Source organism: Xiphophorus hellerii, chromosome 20, assembly GCF_003331165.1.
Source record: "Xiphophorus hellerii strain 12219 chromosome 20, Xiphophorus_hellerii-4.1, whole genome shotgun sequence".
NCBI lineage: Eukaryota > Metazoa > Chordata > Actinopteri > Cyprinodontiformes > Poeciliidae > Xiphophorus > Xiphophorus hellerii.
The window spans coordinates 28,827,508-28,848,467 of NC_045691.1; the positions used below are offsets into that span (position 1 = coordinate 28,827,508).

Genomic DNA, 20,960 nt, shown 5'->3' on the forward strand with positions numbered 1-20,960 from the left:
TCTTGAGGTTTGTTTTGGAGTCACCCCTGACATGTTTAGATTAAGAGAGAGGAAACATTTTCTAACGTTTCTCTGGAAATACAGCAAAGAGCATCCGCTCTTTTCTTAAAGATGTCGCAATTCACCACTACCGAGTTCTGGAGCAGGAAAGGAAACAGCAACGCAGCTCAGATAATGGGGTTGGGGGGGAGAGGAGGTCGGGGTCAGCCAGACAGGAAGTCAACAAATGGTTTTCTGGGGCTGAGCCACATTACAAAGGAATGTTAGATACCTCAAACTGTGCAGTGCTCCCAGTAGAGACCTGAGGTGCCGGTTTGGGTGTTGACTGGCTTGACTGCGACTGCAGAAAGAAAGAAAAGGATACAAAAGGGGAAAAAGAGTCACACATGTGCAGAGAATGCAGGAAAAAAAATCTTAATTACTTGAAGCTGGAAACACAAACATTCAGATTTCACAAGAGTTTGGTGGTTTCACCATGTTTGGTGAAAAACATGCAGAAACAAATCTGCATACAGAGTCAAGATGCAGACAAGTCATTTAATAATTCTTTTGCATGGCAGTGTGATCATGAACCCAGTCAGAGATGGATGAGTCCAGTGCTACATTCCTGGCTGCAGGGTGTGGCTGCTGTTTGACAACAGAGTGCAAAGACACTGTTATTGTTGCCAGTGGCAACAGTGAGCAGGGACAGCAACCCATTCTTCAGCTGAGGTCGCACAGTAAAATAAATGCTAATCTACTTGGTGTTTTAGCTTCAAGTGTCCCTCCTAGACATGTATTTGAAGTGAAGACTGAATTGCTTTAATTTGAGATGACTGCAGGCAAAACCTTTTGGGACCAGAATGAAGTTAAAACAGTTTCAAGAGAAATAAAGAAATTCTGAGCCCTCAGTCAATGTAATCTGGACTTAGTCGCCACATTCTAAAAAACAACAAACAACAACAAAAAAGCAGTCTAAAGGTTTGATATAAAACCAGCTTCTTGAGTCGAAAGCTAACACACGTACAGCACCAGTCAGAAGATCACATCCATTCCTCCTGGGCATGTTTTTTCTTTTTTTCTCATCAGACGTTTTCAAGGACAACTCGAGTTTGAATTTGTTGTGGGTTTTCACCTCATCCAGACACGGTGAGAACGATAATTATTCGGTCAAGCAGATGCATACTCCGCCATTATACATAAACCCTCACCAATATTTGATCAGATGTCTCTTAGCAACAGGCTTTTGTAGCCAGAAACAAGCTTCTGAAACAACAAGTCACGAGTTTAATTGAACTGGTTTATTCCTGGCCTCACTGTACCACTGAGGTCAGGAACTCCTCCACAACCTCAGTGTTACCTTTACTGATTCAAAAACTAGTTTTTCTGACCTGTCCGAAGAGCAAACTATGTACAGGTTTTAAATCATAGTGACACAAACAGCCATCCTCAGATGAAATGGTGATCCTGTTAAGGAATTGCCAAGGCTCAAGCAATTTATCCACTGGAAACTGATGAAACACCAGAGCCACTTTCCACAGTGAAGCGAGTTTCATCATCAACCTCCATCGAGAGGGTGACTGAAATATGCAGTGGTCAGTGTAAACCACCAAAAGTCTTTTGAAGAAATAAAACACAAAATTTAACAAAAACAATAGATATGAGTTTGGGCTTTCAAGCCGAAGAGCAACTGCTAAACATGGTGGTGGCAGCATTATGCTACGGGGCTGTTTTCCTGTGTCTTTCACAGAACAGGTCGAACAATGAAGGTACATGACACATTTAGATTTTGAACATTTTGGAATCGATAAAGCAGACTGACATTAAGCTTCTGCAAAGGTTTTTATCAAAGCTTGGGACTTTTAATACAATAAAACTTTTTAAGAATTAATTCCACGTCTGCAACAAGAAACCAACTCATTTAAATAAACTCAGCCATTTCTGATAAGAGGTCTGGTGAAACGTAGGTTTTTGATGGTTCGACTGCAACTTGCTAAGGGAGGTGGGGGAAAAAAAGCAATTAGTGGAAGTGTATGCATTTTAACTCTGAATCAAAACGGAATGGTTTTTCTGACCTAGTTGAAGTTGCTGAGTGTATCATTCCATCCTGAAAGAAACAATTGTTCCAATAAATAATTGAAATGATCGTACCATTCGAGTTTCAAGGTGAGAGTTGCACATAGGAATACATTAGGTAAGCAGGAAATCCCATGCAGTAGCATTTTATGCAATAAGAGTTCACTAGTTTTTTCCATTCCAATAAGAAAGCATCAAAATGTTTGTGAATAACTTTAATTATATGTAACATTTTCCAGCTGACTACATGTAAGCTTTCAGAGAACACAGGTTTACTCTATTGGTACACTCTGACTGTAGGAAATGCTTCCTGCGTTTCGCATCTTAATGTGGGAAAAAGGGTGCAGGATAAATACTTTGTGTAGTCTGCATGTTGGAAGCATGCCACTGTTCAGGTGGAGCAGAGACTCCAGCAGGACCCAGCCCAGTTCTTTTACCTGACATGAGTGATTGCTGGTTCACATCCAGCCCGGCGCTTTGTGTGCCGTTGAAACATTGTGTATTCAGACTTAACCAAGCCTGCCGGTCAACATACTCCACTTATTTGTTCATAACCGAGTTTAATAATACTGTCTTTGACCAACACCTTTTTTATTTTCACCTCTAAAGATTCCACATTTTTTTAAAGCGTTGACGTAGCACGTATTAAAAAGAAAAACGCTACAACGACCCACAACGTGTTGAACCAACTCTTAACTATCTGCAATGTGCGACTCCTGATTAAGAAATTGTTGCACCTCAGGAGAGTTGGCTGTTGCCTTTCACACAAAAACAAGCCACAGCCCCGTCTCTGAATGTGAACTGCACGTTGCTCATTTTGTTTCCACGCAGTGACAAATTGAAAGAGATGGCTCATTTAAATTCAAGAATGTCCATGTCTAAGCAGATGAAAGGGTGAAAATCCTCAATAATTCAAAGGAAAAAAAAAGGGGAACTCCATATTTGTCCAGTTATGGTTGTGAAAACAACTAGAACTTCTCTTTCCTGTATTTTCCATCAGACTGTTGGAAGATTGACTGTTTAGAACGAGAAGGAAGTAATATAAAGGAAGAAGTGAGGTCAGACGCACGCAGAGCATCCCCCCCTCTGCCACAGAGGAAGTCACCTTGCCGCATTAAACATCTACGTTCCTAAATTAACAGGAGATTTTTATTGTAGAAAATAGTGCTGTTAATGTAAATCTATGTACACAATGCATGTAGATCCAATTCGACGTATAATGCTGTAGTTTTGTGAGCATTTGTGTCAGAGCGGTCCACAAAGTGCACAATCAAAGCTAAGAATAGTGGCAATTTCTATGAGAGGTATGACTCTCTGCCCAGGGTGGCATTCTCTCGAGAGTGGCACTAGAAAAAGCTGAATATCCTTGCTTGCAGATTCAATTAAAGTTTGACAGCTGGCATGTAGCGTTCAGAGTAAAATGATACGGCTATTTGTAGCAACTGGCTAATGACGATGAAGCTGTAATCAGTTTCACAGGTTCTGATTGTGCACTAAACTAAAGCCTCCAGTCTGCAAGCCATCAATTCTGGATCTAAATACATTCATTTAAAAAGTTTAAAACTATAGAGTAATCAGCCAGAAAGAGATTGAAAGGAAACGGGGGGAAAAGAGATACGTGATGAGACACAAAAAAATTTTTCAATGTTTTTGAATAGAGAGCACTATAAATTCAGGTACGTTTACGAACGGGGCAGGTGGCAGTGGGGGAAATCACCGAATGGTGTCATTTCTGGCTGCTACTAGCTAAGGTCACAAACTTAAAGTCCACAAAGGTGAAAACAAAATGCATCTGGTTGTATCTGCAAAGTCAGTGTCCATGTATGATCAGCTTCAGAGCCGGCTTTAACAACACGGAGGACACCTTGATGGCCTCCCCTTGAGGCCAAGTCTGCCTTCTGGAAGCGTTGCACAAGCACTCCACCTCCTTCAGGTGCCATTTAGAAAAGACAGGCAAGGCAGCACTTAAACTAGCATTGCAGCAGGCGGCCAACCAAACAAGCCGTTTATTTTTTTTCTCTCATCCCCATGTTAAAAAATAAATGTAAAAAAAACCAAGAAACTGCTGCATTCACATATAGTATATGCTGATCTGCCAGAATGATGTGGAATTTGAAAAATGAATATCTGTACAAGACAAACAACAAGATAAGACTAAAACCTATAGGGAAGGGAGGAACTTATCTTTATTTTTAAAGAACTAGAGGCATCAAGTTAAGAAGATTGACAAAAGAAGCTCACCTGTTGATTGCAACCTAAATACTTTTCTGCTAGCTGTGACGTTTGACTGCTGCATTCCTACATTCCTCATGGCTCCCCTACCGCAGCAGCTTAAAGACAAAAAGCTGTCCTACAAGCACACATTTGTAGCCGTTCATATGAAGACCACAGCCCTTCAGCAAAATACACATTCAATTTAAGCGCCTGCAGGTCTCGTATATTTTGCACAGTTAAATGTGACAAGCACGTAACGTGGGTTGTATTTGAATTCTGACTCTCCATTTCCTTCGGTTACGTTCAACTCCAAGATTCACTCTTTGGCACTGAGTGTTTTTCTTCCCCAGAAAAGTTGAAACAATGACCTGCTAAAGAATCCTCATCAAATCGTACCAGACCTGAACATTGATTTAGCAAAATGATACAAGGTTAGCATCAAGTCGTGTCTTTCTGCACAATAGAACATGTCAAACTGTAGACTTGTTGCTGGAGCAAAATAGACTCAGAAATATCCGGCAGAGAAAAATGATCCAACAACAAATAATTAGAGTCGGAGAGAAGGATGGGGTGAACGAAAAACGTCTGGAAGCATTCATTGGCTGAGAAAAACTCAATAATTAAACATAATGTACCAGAGGCAGTCAGGTTGTGCATTTCCCCAGGCAGATTCAGTCGCTGCTTCATGTTTGGTCAGGAGAGAGTTGAATTGGCTGGGTGTGTCTGTCACATTGAGCTTCATTTGTCACCCAGTGACAGAATCGGTACACTAAACCGGGTTTGTTCAGATCCACTAAAGACGTTGTGTCTGATGCAAAACATAAAATTATTTGGGGTCCAGAAATAACAAATATTGCTCTACATCGTGAATAAAGTAAACAAATTGGTAGAATACGACAAATTCCAGGTTGCATGTGTGACATCCAGTATTTCACACATTTTTTTAATAATGCAAATTTACATTGAGAGCAGCTGATAGCATAATAAACTCAGATCTCTCTGAGGTCATCTCACAGGTCATCTCCGGCCTCGCTCTCCAGGCTACAATTTAGATCTTCACTTCAGAAGAACTGAACTTCTTCTTAAAAGTTTAGTTCCTCCCACACTGCCACATGTCACCACTTCTTCCTGGGTGATCCTCAAAACAACATCAGGAATCCTCTCACTGAAACACCGCAGATCACCGATTCAAGCACACAACCAGATCGACCTCCATCGCCTCTTTTACAACGAAGGTTTTTCACGAACCCGACTTTAAGCTTAAATTATGAGCCAGCAGCAGAGCAGCATTGTGCAACCTTAAAATAATATTTAGCTAAAAGTGAAAACGTGACCTAAATCAACTACTTGATGTACCTAAATCAACTACTTGATGTACACTATGTTAATATGATTGATGCACTTCAGCTAGAAACTCTTAATGCACAAACCATTAAAGAGGAAAAAGAAAGAAGCATGGAAATCAAAAATAATTCTGCTTCGATTTGGAGGTCAAACAAACAGAACTACTCGGTGCAACAGAAGCTGAGTGGAGTGGTAAATTTGGCAGAGCCATCACGTGACCAGAGAGCAGGAAAAGAGGGCGCTTCATGAAACCTGCAGTCTTCAACACGCACAGGAAACGACACGCTTGAGGTCTGCCCGTCATTCATTCCTGCACAGCAACAGCTACACAAATATTAGTAACCGGGGTACGGCTTCGCGTCACATTTTGTGTCATTTGTGAACAGGCAGCGTGACATGGATACCTCACCCAACTTCAGTCATAGAAGCTCGGCCCTCCTATGAAAGTTGATGACTAATGCTTTGCCCCACCCGTCACTACAAACGGGGCTGAAATCGACTCCTCGGCTAGCTGCTAACTCTGCTTTTAAATAGCAGTGGCAGCTTGTGATGATGTGGATCCCCTAAACAGAGGGAATGATGTAAGCTCAGAGAAGGAACGAGACCTTTCTTTCCTGTGAACTTCAGCTTGAACTAAGGTGAACGAAGGGGAATATTCTCACTCTAGAGAAGCTTACATGAGCGAGCAGACAGATGAGTAAACTCAGGAGTAATGCAGCAAATTAAAAAACCTGCCGTACAAGACTCTCGGAGCCGATGTGATATTTGCCATTGTCGAAGGGAATATAAGCCTGGAGAAACTCCGGAAAGCCTCTTGTGTTTACGTCACATTTTCTGTTTTATGCCCAGTTTTCCATCTTAATCTGGATTTAAGTAAAAGATGAAATACAGCAAGACAGCTACTGACGTTTTTCAGATGTGTGAAGGCAGGTTAAAAGTTAGGAAAAGAAAAATAAAAGAGGCCCAAGTGTGAAGAGGGCAACTCACCATGAAACACACAATGGAGAAAGTGGAAGAAATATGTAAAATGTCTTTATGTTACATGTCAATTTTAATCAAAACTACCCGACGTTTTACGACTGAACCACTTGCCGTTTTCCACACAGGACAATTTTTGCTCAGGTATCAAAAGTAGCATCTATGTGAGACCAGAACAACAACCGAGGAGCGTATACAAACCCCTTTTGTCAGATTTGACAAAACTTATATTGATGAGGATATGGATGCACTCATAAGTATTTGATAAGAACAGAATAGTTTTCCCGTTCCCTTTTATTATTTTTTTATCCAATTTTTAGTGTTACCTGAGACATGACAGCGCCAGCAGCAAGGTAACCTCGCCTTGACTCTTCCCAAAAATCTTTTTTTTTTGTCTAACCTGACGCACAGAAACCAGCTGAACCAAGCTGATCGCTACATCATGTACGATCGCTGTCAAATGTTGTGGTGTGAGCCTCGACAACAGCTATCAGGACAATCTGACAGGCATCAGTCTTACAGGAAGCCTTTACAGACCGACAGCCAGCCACGCAAAAAGTTAGTGATACATACCATAGATCTGACTCTTTGTGTGTATCCTTTAGTTTGCTGGAGATTGTGTCAAGATTGCTCCACTTCCGCTGCTTCAGTTGCTCTGGAAGCACTTTAGCTTGCAGTGTATGTCAAGGAGACAGCCCATGCACACACACATGCAAACATATAAACACGCACAAACACACAGGCAAACACACGCCCAGTGACACAAAACTCGCTGCTCCGCCCCTCCTAAAAAAAACCAGTAAAAGAAAAACTCCACCTCTTTTCTCCGCGCAGCCAGCAGAGCCGGCTCAGTCGGATTGGATGGTTGGACACACAGTGACCCACCCACTGGCTGCTCCCTGCATGACAAAACTGAGTGAACCAGCTTAACCCAGAAAAAATGTCTGGGGCAGGGAGAAAAGTTACAGTTTGATTTTGTATTTAAAAAAAAGAAAAAAACAACAAAAAAAACAGTAGGATGGCTTCTACTTGAAGCGTTAAAGCGGAAGAAGGCGTGAAGATTGAAGCAGTGATGAGGCAAACGTTGATGTGCTGAAGCAGTCCTGCTTGGCAGCCTGGGTGTGTCCCATACACTCACTGCTTAGGAATCCAGCAGATTTCACCAACAAAGACTGAGTGTGTTAGTATGTGTCTGAGCAGAGAGGAGAGAGGAAAAATATAAGTAAGAGAACAGGGGGAGGGTTTTATCAAAGAGCAGAGAACATAAAAAAAGTAAAGGTGGTCAGATGTGCTGCAGAAGCAGATCCTGAGTGGAGGAAAGAAAAAAAAAAAAAAACTCCTGGACAGAAGCCAAAACTTATATAAGGTTTTAGAAAAACGAGGCAGAGTGATCCCTCTTCTCTTTGCGGACTCTCGCGGTCTGAGCCGCAACAGCATTCACAAGCTGATAGCTCAGTGCGCAGATAACTTACTCCTTATCAACATGGGAAGTGTTTCAAACTTGTAAAGAAGGGCTGGGCTTTCTGAACAGCGCCCTCTTCTGCCTGAAAACTCTCACAGCACTCAGAGGAAAATAAAAGCTTGCACATGCATGATGCCACCAGCTCCTTACTTTCCACTCCTACTTTGTAGCTATAAACAAACCGTTTTGTGGCTGCGTGTTTAAAGACTTGCATGTTAGTTTAAAGTAGTTCAGCATTTTCATGAGCTGTAACTATTTTATATTCTAAGAAATGTTTTGCCCAAACAATCATTTCTGATTGCAAAAAAAATATTGTGTCGCTCTAATCTCAGTGATTGAAATGATGAAACTCTCCAGCAGTGATGTGGGGGGAAAGGATTCTGTCTTTGCAGTATTCAACAACAACTTTCTTTGTCCCCCTGTAACACTGCGTAGCCCTACCCTGCTGGACGATGGGCAAAATGTCCAGCATCTGTATTCAGTGTGTCTGTGTTGCTATGGATGAACACGAGGCTGGTACACGTGTTGGTCTGCACAGACTCGATGCTAAATCATTTTAAAACGTTTTCCTCTGTGCCGTCTTCACAGACGCAGCTTTACTTTTCTCAGAAACTTAGCTGACAAGAATGTGAGCACACTTGCTCAAACATTACAAAGAACAACCTGATGATTAAGATTTGGGATTAGCACCTTGAACATAAACAAACCACAATCAGGACTGTGATATATTAATCATAGCCTTGTACTATTTTGTCTTGTGCCTGATCGACTCTGACCTCACTTGTCTAAAAATACTTGTCGAGCACAAAGACATCTGAAGCTCTCACGCACTTGAGGACCATTTCAGAGCAAATCTTTTCCAACCGCTCTGGCCCTGCTGACTCTACAAACACAACAGAGCCTCTGTGCTTTTCTCCGGGGCTTAAAGCCTATGAACTTTCCTGTCTGTGAGACACGGAGGCGACGTACCCACACAGCATCCACATTTCTAACGGCGTAAACCCTGGTAACGCTTGTTTGTTGACAAGCGGTGACCTACCGCAGTACGGAGAGGTCAACCTATCAGAACTGCGACTTGGAAACTGGAAGTTTTTGTTCTTAAAGACGTTGTCGACATGTCAGTCAACATGTTGGCACTATTCTTAAAGACAGCATTTAGTATCTTGGAGGTTCAACGCATTTAGGTTCGTGATTCAACTTGAAGAAACAGGAAAAGGCAAATACGTGTTGCAAGTCCACCCTGCAAAACAAAATGTGAAAAGTGTGAGTCTTTAATTTATTAGAATACATTTAAAGATTGTGACCTTGTGTGATTATGTGTTCAAGGAATACAGTAGTAATCCTGAGTATTTATGAAATGAAATGTTTTATCAGATTTTTGTTCAACTGAGAAAAAGTATCATCATGCTGTTGGTTAGTGACTTTATACATTTTAAAGACAGAAGTTATTCTGTATGCATTTGATGAACACATTTTATATTTATTTTTTGACCTGCTGATCACCTGGTCAGAGTTGATCGAAAGCTATCCAATTCAAATATCTGAATGACTGATTAGTTCATTTCTGATGATTAAGCAATTAAGCAAGTCTTTTTTTTTTCAAAATCACTTTTAACAACAACAAAAAAAAGACTTAGGCCATCGTTTTAGGAAGGTGACAACATAGTTTTGGTGCAGCATCCTTTAACTCAGATCTGCTGTTAATGTGTCAGGTCTAAATTACAACAATCTGACAGTGCGTCATGTTCAAACCTGAAATTTACCATTGGGCTCAAATCTTTTTTTTCTTTTTAAATCCACGTAACACACTTCTGTAGAACGCTGACCTGAATGTGTCGATATCCCCATCCATCAAAAGTCAGTCTGGTGGAAAGAGCATGGCACTGGACAGATTTAATGCATCAGCACAAATAGGAATAGTGTCACTGTGTAACTCTTCTCCACTCATCCATCATTTACATCATTGTCACCCACACTCTCTCTGTCATACACAGATGTCCTTTGCCCTGCTGCCCGTCCATGAACTGCTACTAAATTTAGCTGCTCACATATTTCGCCATGGTCTGTTAGCTCATTCTTCATTCCACGCCAGAAACACAGTAATAACAAAACTAGACTCATCTGCAACCTTGTTGATCAACTTCAGCCTTTTACTCTCAACACATTATCACAGCCAACTTCAACGTATTTCATGCATTTACTTCAGTGGAATGATATTCAATGTATTTAAAGCATACAGATAGAATGGCTTTGATCAGTGGGCTTCGGTTCAGAACCTGACTAAATTGATTCAATTTGATTTAATTTGAGTTATGTTGCAAAGTCAAATTGGTGAAAGTTTCCGTCTTTAGATTTCAGACATGCCTCAAAAAGTGTTCAAAGTTTATCCACTCCTAAGGCCTGAAGGCACACCACACATTTCAGATTTTTATTTGTAAAACATTTTTTAAAACATTTTGTCTTTCTTTCCATCTCACATCACGTATTACTTTGTGTTTATAAATCAGATTATATCCCAATCAAGTGTGTACTTGCAATGACACAATTTGAAAGTTCAAGTGACACAAATACTTTTAAATTCACTATTATTCATATACATAGGCATCAATCTATAAATAAACCAAACTGTGGATTGATTACAATCGCGCTTGTCAAATAATTACGGTACATCAAACTCAAACTTACATTTTCATTGCAAGTTGCAACATCAGGAATTGCTATCGTATTATCCTCCAACACGTCCAGGAAGCGTGAGGCTGAAGGTCTTTACTTCTCTACTCTGCTCTTCAGGACAAACATCACATGGCAAACATCATCATGGCACACAAACAAATAGAGTTTGGTGCCAAAGGACGACACCTCTGGCGTTTTCTCAGGTATGCCTCAGTGGGTCTTATATAACAACTGGGTCAACAGTCAAGAACAAGCCAGGTGAACAGCGGCAGGAGACATCTGACAGCACGAGTCTGGAGGGTTGCAGTGACACGTCACAAGACGGGAGAGACGTGAAAAACAGCAGCAATTCTTAAGAACTTAAAGGAAATTAAAGGATTACATTTAGCTGACTTTGGCAGGACCGGATATGTTTGGGTTTATCATAACATTGTGTTTCACTCTCCTGGAGCCGCACACATCCTCCGAGTTTAGTGTTGTGTTCCAGGCTGATTCATCTGATCAGCACTGACGACTCTCATCTCCTTTTGGTCCATTTCTCCTTTTACTTTATTTGTATTTTTGATGTTGCTTAGAACCTGCGGCCACAGATTGCTTCACAGGTCATGTTTGTGACTTTTGACTGTAAGCATAAGGACACTGTGTGATATGATGTCAGTTAAATGCACATGACACCAGTTCCTGCTGCCAACCCAGCAGGGCTGCACTGAACTTCCTGTCATTGGAAATGTGAACATGCCTGCAAACTCTCTTCCGTGTAGAGTCTGTTACAGAGGGGAGGAGACTCAATGACAGCTGTTTTCAGTGTCAGTAAAGGAAGAATAGAGTTTGTTTTGTTTTTTTGCAAGATATCTGTGATGGAGAGAGTTAGACTTTCAGCAAGTAACAGGAAGGATTAACAAACTTTAAAGTTGCTCTGTTTTATATTTTTTAGCTTTATTCACTGTTATAAAACAGCTGTCTTTTTGTAAATAAGTTAAGGTAAAAATCTCTTTGACACAGGAACTTGTAGTATCTTCAGCTTGAACAGAAATTAATCAAACTACAATTTTGTTTCAAATCAGTTTAAAATATCTACAAGTTGGCCTCAGAAGTCTGATCTATACCTTCCTACTAAATAGATACTTTAATAAAGTATATTACTTTAAACTAATTTCACATTAGTCCAATAAAAATATTTTTATGCAAGTGCAACTGCAACAAAAGGCCAGCATTTGATAGGTAAAAATGAGCTGAATAAGTTAATACGCAATTGATTACCCTCATAACTAGCATTAGCATAGCAATCAGCTAGCTGAGCCAAATGCTTTCTGAACTATTTGAGTTAAATAACACTGAATAAACAACAACAAAGTCATTTCCTAGAATAAATCTTACAGATGTAATCTACATGGAATTAAATGGTTCTGTTTGTATGAGGTCTCATGAGAAAATCTGAAGCATTCCTATCAACAGTGTCACACAACCGAGCTAATCAAAATGCTAAGATAACGTTCAAGCAGAGACTGAATTCTAGAAACCAGAAATGTGAACACTGTGGCGTCGCGTCAGAATTTGGTAAACTAATGGAGAAATCTGCAAATCTTTACCTGTAAAAAGGCTTTGCTGTGCCCACCAGCCTTTGTCTGACTTTCTCTTTCAGCTCTTTGGTACTGTGCAGTGTCTGTGCTAAAGTACACTGACTTCGCTGTCAGCTCTGTGCTGTCCTCTGTAGCGCAGCTGCACTCCAACCAGGACGGAACACAAGTGATTAGAACAAGCTGGAAACTCCCCGTTCCCCACGTTAGGTAAAAAAGAGCTAACACTGGCTAGACCCAGTTTCTGGGTCGTGAATTCCAACGAAAAGCATCACTGTTCAGAATAAACCAACTAACATCCACACATTATTAGATGTGCATAACTGCAGATGTGCACCGTTCTTACTACTGAGACTTTGGTCCAGGGGTGCCCGAAGTGGGTCCTCGAGGGCCGGCATCCTGCACGTTTTAGTTCTCTCCCTGGTGGTACCAACAACCTCTTCAGCATGTCAATGTTCTTCTTAGGCCTTCTAATGAGCCATCATTGGATCCAGGTGCGTTAAACCAGGGGGAGAACTAAAACAAGCAGGATGACGGCCCTCGAGGACCGACTTTGGGCACCACTGCTTTAGTCAGTAAATGGCCTATACTTGTACAGCGCTTCATCGAGGTCAGAGAACCCCAAAAAGAGCTTCACACCGCATTCAGTCATTCACCCATTGGAGGTGGTAAGCGACCATATAAGAAGCTTGCCATGCACCGGCACCAACTGGGCCTCTGACCACCACTAGCTGGTGGAAAGGCAGCTAAACGGTCCTGCAGACCACAGAAACAAAGCAGGGGCTCAAACCGCTGACCCACCGGTTACAAGACAAACTCCAACTTCCTGAGCCGAATTTCCAATTTCCTGAGTTCACGACTTTCCGACAACAAGTTACACACAAATCTGTCTTCATGTTTTTGCTCATGCATGAGAATGTTCACTCTTCATTTTGAAGAATGAAAAGTGAACATTCTCTCTTCATTTTGACTTATATTTGCAAATGACAAACGGCTTTACTGTAAATTTGGAAAAATTATACTTCAGTTCATGCGCTCCAAGACAACAAGGACAAAATAAAACATATATGGCTGTGCAGAGTGTTTGCAAGTCTTTGCTTTCCTTAAAATTGTCTGGATTAATTTACAACATAGATACCAAGTGGGCATTTGGGTAAATAATATGGGTCTACTATCCTTAGTGTACGTTTATATTCTTCTAATTAGACTGACATGTGCATCATTCAGAAATGAATGACAAAAAAAAGCTCAGTGGGATTGCGATTTCAGTTTAGTTAATTAGGTGCCGATCGATGCGAATCAATTTAGCCCCAACCCATGTGAACTGAACTTCACACAGATTATCTAGTTCTTGTTAATCGTGAGCTTGCACATTGCTGCAGAGCATCAGGAGTACATCTACAACCTGCAGGTGAGAATAGCTCTCCAGGACCAGGGCTGCCGTCTTCTGTTTGGATCCACTTCAGTGGAGGAGATCTGCACATATCTTCCATCCGCAGCACTGATATGCTCACTGTGCTCAGGCCTCTTCCGCTAATCCATTAGCAAACAAAATCCCCCAACAGCAAACTAGAGCGACCCTGATAACAGGCTGGTGACATCGAATCTGGGATATATCAGCACGCAGTCACCCTGGCTGTCAGGTTGAGAGCCCAAAGATAACGAGACCGAGGCTGCAGGGTTTGACCTGCATGCAGTTTTACAAGTCGAACACATTTAAGCTTATTGCAGATACACACCCAAGTCAGATTGCTTCATCTGCTGCTCTAGATAAGCACATGGGAATATGTTTCAGGGTGGGAAACAGAAATCAAACCCTTTTTGAAAAGTTAGCCAAAACCAACCAACTCTTTTTTTCTAACAGCATTAGAATGGTTACTGCATTTTCATGATAGTTTTTAATGTTTGTTGGACACTGCAGGCCTCGTCTCCGTCTTGGTTGAATATCTCACTCTGAGCAGCACATACACACACACCCACACATCCACGCACACACTGAACTCAGAGGCAAACCCGGAGCCTCGCACATTCCTGAAGAGAGAGAGAGAGTGAAGTCTGACTCGGGTTGACTTCGAGTTTCCCCTATAAGTCCTTTTGTCCAACAAGCAGTACAAAGCAGACGAAGAGCGATAACAGCACTGTGAGCTCATTAGATTAGAAATGTGCTGTTTGAAATTTAGTCCCAAAACAAACCTCACGTGGACACATTTAGATTAGCCACAATGGTATAAGCACACAAACAGAAAAAAATAAAAAATAAAACACATTTGGCACAGACCTCCTCCACAGACACATCCTGCAGGGCTTGGGCGTCCCGCGGGCCTCGGATCCAGCTGAATATCTGGCCCATGTTCGACCAACCGGGCTGTGTGTGTGTGTGTGATTGTGTTTGTCTGTCAGCCTGCGAGTCCTATCTGTCGGCTTGCAGCATGTTCCCAGCAGGCGGGCAGGAAGCAGCGAATGAAAAAAGAGAGGGGAGGGGAGGACGACTGGGAGGTGTGGTTAAGGAGCAGAGAGGGATCGGATGTTGGAGAAAGTCGGAGAAGGCCGCGGTGTAACTCTCTCTGAGCTATAAGGGGAGGCGAGCTGACCAGGGGCCGCATCAGATCATGTTTGGATGCACACACAAGGGCATACGCACATAGAAAAAAAAAAGTCTTCATATCTTCATGCGATACAATTATTACACCAATGGCATTAACACATGTTCACACCGGGATAAAAGACTTGTGCTATGTTCCCCTACACCCTCGTTGAATCACCATGGAGAGTAAACAAAGAGAAGAAAAACCCTGAGCGGAGAACTTTGACCTTATTCTTTACCACCCTGGTTTTACCTCTTAAAGATAAAAGCAGGACGCGATAAAGGTTACACCCTGGATATAATCGATGTTTAAGTGAGCAAAATAAAGTCCGTGGAAAGAAAGGTTGTTGTGCTGCGATTGTGCAGCAAAGCAGAGTAGCGTGATTTCGACAGCTAGGAATGTAGGGAGTGTTTTCTCTGCGAACACGCAGATAAACAGATGTGCAAAGATTGAAGGCGAGAGCGTGAGAGTCCTGAATCTTACCCTACGCCTCTTGCTATATGCAAAAATAAATAAATAAATATATCACAACAAATGTGGGGTTTTTTTTTAGCTGCGCTAATGTTACATTTACAATTTATAAATTGAGCAAGAGTAGAAATTGCAATCTCTGTCATATCTCTGATGCTTTCGTTTCTCCACAACTTTACGTCTCCCCTTAAATAGTTAATGGGTGGGGTGCGCAGGTAAAAAAAAAAAAAAAAAAATCCTTTGATTGAATCACCGAGACTGATTCAGTCCGACAACTGAGCCGTTTGGGCTTTTCCAGCCTTTCTGAAGCACACCTCAGCCTAACGTCGAGCTCATTTTCTTGACAGCCAAACGGTTTCACGACCAGTTTCAACCAGCCCAGAACAACGCACTCGCTTGTGTGTCTCAACAGGTGAATCATTAAGGCCTCATAAGCAGCAAATCTGCCCCTCTCAAAACACACACAATAGGTTTGATGGAAACTAATCAGTATTAGGGACATAAAACCAACAGGGAGCGTCCACTGCTGCCCACACACAACAGCAACACACACACATGGGAGTGGGATGCATTTCAGGAACTTTACTAACATGTGAGATGACCTCATCCCATCACCAACTCTTTATTGCATCACCTTATTAACAAACTATTCAGCTATTTGTGATAATAAGACTTTATTACAGCTAAAGAATAAATGTACCGATAAGAGGGCCTCACTATTATAGAAATGTCGAATGAGCATTAGGTAAATAAATTATTTTGAACAAAATCAGCGCCATAATTGTTGGTCACATGTTGTTAAGACTTTGTACAGCCCTTTTTTTTTGCCACTGTGGTATAAGGAACTCTGGACACGAAATGACACAAGTCCAAGAGTCCATTTCAACTCAAATTAACGGTTGGACTTTTCTCAGTTTTTTAAAGCAGAAAAAAAAAATCTGAGATCAGATTAGTCCTCTTCCATCTTTTCACTGTGTTCACACTCAATGTGAATCAAGTTACACAAGTGTGCCTTTTATAAACCCTTTTCCTCCACACCCTACAGCTATAAAAGTCAAAAAAAAAAAAGGTGTTCAGGCACCTTTATCTCAGAACGTACTTCAGATGCACTCATGGAAACGATCATTGGTGAAGCATGTGGGAACAGAGGAACAATACAGGCTCTTCCACATAGCAAACCCTGGCACGGTCCCGGTCAGACGCCTTCGGCTGCGTAACACACAGCGGATAAACGCACTTGCTAAACAAGCTGGTGCACCATGGGAAATTAATGTTTTCCGCTGCAGCCTCCCAAACAGCTATCTAGATGGAAATCAGCAGAGCTCCATCTGAAAGTTCAGTGAATACAGTTTCACCTGCACTGAAATGAATGTTGTTGATTTTTTTTGTTTTTTTTTTCAGTTTTTCAGCAGGCAGCCGTAAACAAATATAAATACAGCCACTGAGGTGTAAATAAGAAACTAGAAGATGCCGTCACTGTGTCTTAGGACAGAGTGGTATATGTAACTGGACCCTGCTGCTAATCTGTGGGTTCCTCTTTATATTTAGAGCCACACCGCCGAACAGCCACTGCGACTCACCCGCTGTAATTCATACATTAACAAACTGAGCAACACTCCCATATGCTGTGAAAAAGTATTTGCACCCTTGTACGTTTCTTGTGTTTTCTAGTTTTATGATTCCAACATGCCTCAAATCCTCAAAACAAACTTTAATATCAGACAGAGATATGAGCTGAAGAGACACAGAAAGCAAATGATGATTTCCAAAACAACCCTGGCATATGTGGAAAAAAATAATTGGCCCCTAAACCTAATAAGCGGTTTAGATTTAGGTTTAATGGGTTCATTTATAATTTTTCATCATCTGTTGAATTTCTTTAGATTGAAGCAGGACGCGTTGCGTTTTCAGATTATTTAACCCAATTTGTGTCGTCAGTCGTTGATTCTACAGATCCTGAAGTAATCAGGTGTGGCCAGTTGAAATCGAACTACGTTTTCAAAAGAAGGTGGCTAATTTGAGGTAATTCATGATTTCAGAGGGGGACTGGCGTGATACATTTTTATCAGTGGGCCAGGTTAGTTAAGATCATTTTCTTGGTTGCATTAAAAAACAAACACTGAATTTAAAAACTGTTCTATGTATTTATATCTGAAAAAAAATACCATTTGTTTAATTATCTGAAATGTTTATGTGTGGAATAAAAAAAAAAGAAGCAGAGATAGAAGAGGTCTAGAAATAAAAGAGGAAACTTAAGTAAATTAAAATAAAAACACATCAGATTACTTGGAAAGCGATCATAGGACGCTCAGTGTTGGCACGTTGAAAGTGAATCTCACATCAAAATAAATGTGAATTCAGATTTTGCTCTTCGATCCAAGACTGCACACACTTAGTAAAAGTTTATGAAACTCGTCTCAATCGTTCACCCTTAAAGCGAATTCATGTGAAAATGTTAACAAGGACATGTCGCTCTACCTCCTTAAAAGGAAGTTGTTCTGTCAGCCATCATTAAATCCAAAAATCACATGCTGTCAGCATCGCTTTGCATCAAAACGGCTTCTCGGACAGAGACTGCAGCCACCTAATCCATTTATTGAATCATCGATGTGGTCGCTATGGCGAAAGACTTTGAAGTCCGAAAGCGCGTCGCTATAAAGCAGCTGTTCTCTGTGAGTCTGTTTCCGAACTGTAATTGTCCCATTTTGTTTTGCTCTCGCAGTAAAAGCTTCTTCCTCCCTTGGTGGCCTTTCAGCCCACCTGCTGATGCAGGACTCGTTTGATTGTGAACAATCAACTTCAGGCAGATTCTTCAAAAGGCTTTTGATTTTGGTCTGGGGTTGATCTGCCCAGTTCAGGCCCAAAACGGCCTACTCTCTGTACGATACAAAGGCCGGACAATGCCACAGTGTCTATTCTTTAACGTCATTGTTTGGACAGATTATTGTGGCAACTCCATGTATTTCGAAATTGTAATAAGAATGAATCAGACTTAGTTTTCTGGGCTGATGTCTTTAGTGTTTCCCATGATGTCACACAATGGAGCAGTGTCTTTCAGGAGTTGCTCAAGAGTATATAACCAGGTGTGCCTCTATTTAATCGAAATACTTTAAGCTAATCAGAAAGCTTCCTAAGCGTCCCCATCACCTTCTGGTTTTCCACAAATGATTTAATGGCAAATTAATCTTAGCGTAAACATCTGAATATAAGGAAGTAGTAAAAAATACACCTTATCAGTCTTGGCAAGTAGAAATAATTTTGGTCATCCTAACTGACCTAAAACATGAAAAATTTATTATAAGACACAGAGAACAAAAAAAAAAATCTTAATAAAAATTGGATTTTTCTCAATAAAAGCATTCCAAAAGCCTTGAAAGTCTCCAGAAGAGAAATGAGTCAAAACATGACTTTGCGTGGATCCTGAGAGTTTGGCCGAATCTGTAGAGAGAGTCTTTGTCATCAGGTGACGGATAATCCGTGCTCACCTGACTGTGGCTGCACACAGCAGAGGGAGACAAACACCCCCACACCCACTCGCACACCCTTTCAAGTTAATATAAAACAACAAGCAGTAATCCACGGTGAGTTTCTCATAATTCAGTCTTTGTCTGCTGCTCCCACTTTTGGATTGTATTACTAGAGAACACAGCACAATGGTAATCTATTTAAAACCCTTGTTTCTTTAAACTAAAATAACACAGAAAACCAAAACCTTACCCTGCCGACAGGGTAGACTGATTACATCCATATAACAGACAAAATTAATAGCTGAGTAGTTGGCAATTTCACTGCAGTACATTTTATTTTATTCACTCAATTAAACTGAAACATCCCCAAAACCTCTGAACGATGTTTCATGAATTTTGTAAGATTAATAAAACATATTTCGTCGATCTGGTGCAAATGAATGAGTTGCGAGTATGAGACAAGAGAAGGAGGTGAAATCAGTACCTTGCTATAATAAGACACTGCAGAGGGATAGAATGAAGATTTGCTATAATGATGGACTTCAAGGCGAGGAGCAGCCGCTCTTCCTCGCTATAAACACACACACAGACACACATGCAAGCCGACACACACACCCACACACACACACCAGCTTGTTATTATGAGAACAAACGTTTTGGAGGCAGAATGATTATTATTGTTCAATCTGAATTCAGAAAACAGGATGCAGCCATTTCAACCTATTGTTTCAGTGGGTTACTCGTGCTACTTTGCATTGTGGACAGCTAACGAAATGGCAAAAAAAATAAATAAATAAATAGAAAAAATGACATTAGTATTAATTTAAAATATGTCAGATTATGCTTAACTGCATAACTTCAGTACTTGGGTAATAACAACATCCAGTGTTCAGAGAGTTATCTCGGTTCAAACAGTCACACACCTTCCTGTCTAAATAATGCTGGATGACAGAATAAAGCTGCTCCAACACTGCATGTAGTTTGGGTCAAGTTTCAAAGCAACACCCAGCAGAACCGAGACGTTTTCAGACTTGCTGGGCTTTCTGCATTAAAGAGCCGCTACCAAAAGGAGTGCCAATTATTTCTTAAAATTTTACTGCCTTTAAAATCGGTGTTGCCAGAGGGGGGGGGGGGGGGGACGAAAAATCAGCAGAGAGAGAGAGAAAGACAGCAACGCTGGTGTACTTACACGACTCATCCAGTATGCAGCGTACGCCATGAGGGACCACAGCTGAAGCCTGCACTTCTCTTCCTGCGCTCTCAGAAGCAAATCCTGCTTTATGTCATGCCTCCCCTAAAGACGCGCCACTCCCTTGCAGACTGCACCTTGCCGCATACTGTCTGCTCTGCAACACTTCCTTTCTCTGACTCAATGGATGCAGAAAGTTTCACAACTTTCGAAGGAATTTCGGGCTCCTTATCAAAGCCATACGCAGCGACCTGTTTGCAGCATTTTACCGACCTGCTCCACCCAGTGTACATTTTTTTTTTTTTTTTTTGGAAACGCCAAAATTTAAAGACAAAATCCTTAATAGTTATCATTAGCGTTCCAGAAGCCTTAGTCATCATTGCCTCTGGACAGAAAAGCAAGTTTGTTGTTAGTAGCTTTGAAACGTTCAGTCACTCGTGTCTCCTGCGTGGTGCAGAGGATGAATCGGGTCCAAAAGTGCCACAAAAAAAAAAAAAAAGTCGTGTATGTCATTGTGGAGATTGCATTGTTTGGCACTTTATGAGGGCTAGTAATGAAAGCAAAGATCAAACGTACCTCCTTGGTGTTTTTCTGATGGCCGTGGCTTCTCCTCTTATGTGGCATCTTTGCAAACCAGGACAGATAAACCTTCTCCAGCTCCCTTTGCGACCCGACTTGTCTTTCGGAAGTCACTGTGTGAGTTCGGACCCAGTTAAGCTGAGCTGCCCCTCCCGCTAGTGGGGTGGAAAATGAGGGTTTTAGGAATGCTTACAGAAGATGGCAAACCCAAAAATGATTCATCATGGTGGTGTGTGGGTGTGTGTGTGTATGCGGGTGTGTGTGTGTGTGTGTGTGTGTGTGTATGCGGGTGAGTCGGTGTGTATGTGTGGTTATCTGAAACAGAAAAACAATAAAGATACATATTAATAGCCATGCGAGCAATAA

The 20,960-nt window shown here is 41.3% G+C and overlaps 1 protein-coding gene across 27 annotated transcripts in view; it reads right to left on the reverse strand.

The window, feature by feature from the left end:
• The window catches only part of cast (calpastatin), a 39,136-nt gene extending 18,376 nt beyond the window's left edge, over nucleotides 1-20,760 (reverse strand). For 14 of the 27 annotated variants that reach the window (XM_032550287.1, XM_032550282.1, XM_032550278.1 and 11 more), the window contains exons 1-2: nucleotides 14,582-14,721; nucleotides 272-340 (exon numbers count right to left, since the gene is read on the reverse strand). In XM_032550287.1, the coding sequence (XP_032406178.1) occupies nucleotides 272-340; nucleotides 14,582-14,653 (141 nt within the window). In that variant the 5' untranslated portion in view covers nucleotides 14,654-14,721. Of the gene's footprint in view, nucleotides 1-271; nucleotides 341-7,164; nucleotides 7,362-14,581; nucleotides 14,722-20,015; nucleotides 20,147-20,591 lie in introns of those variants that run through there. The other 13 variants (XM_032550279.1, XM_032550271.1, XM_032550264.1 and 10 more) reach the window with 7 other exon arrangements.
• Between the last annotated feature and the right edge of the window lie 200 nt (nucleotides 20,761-20,960).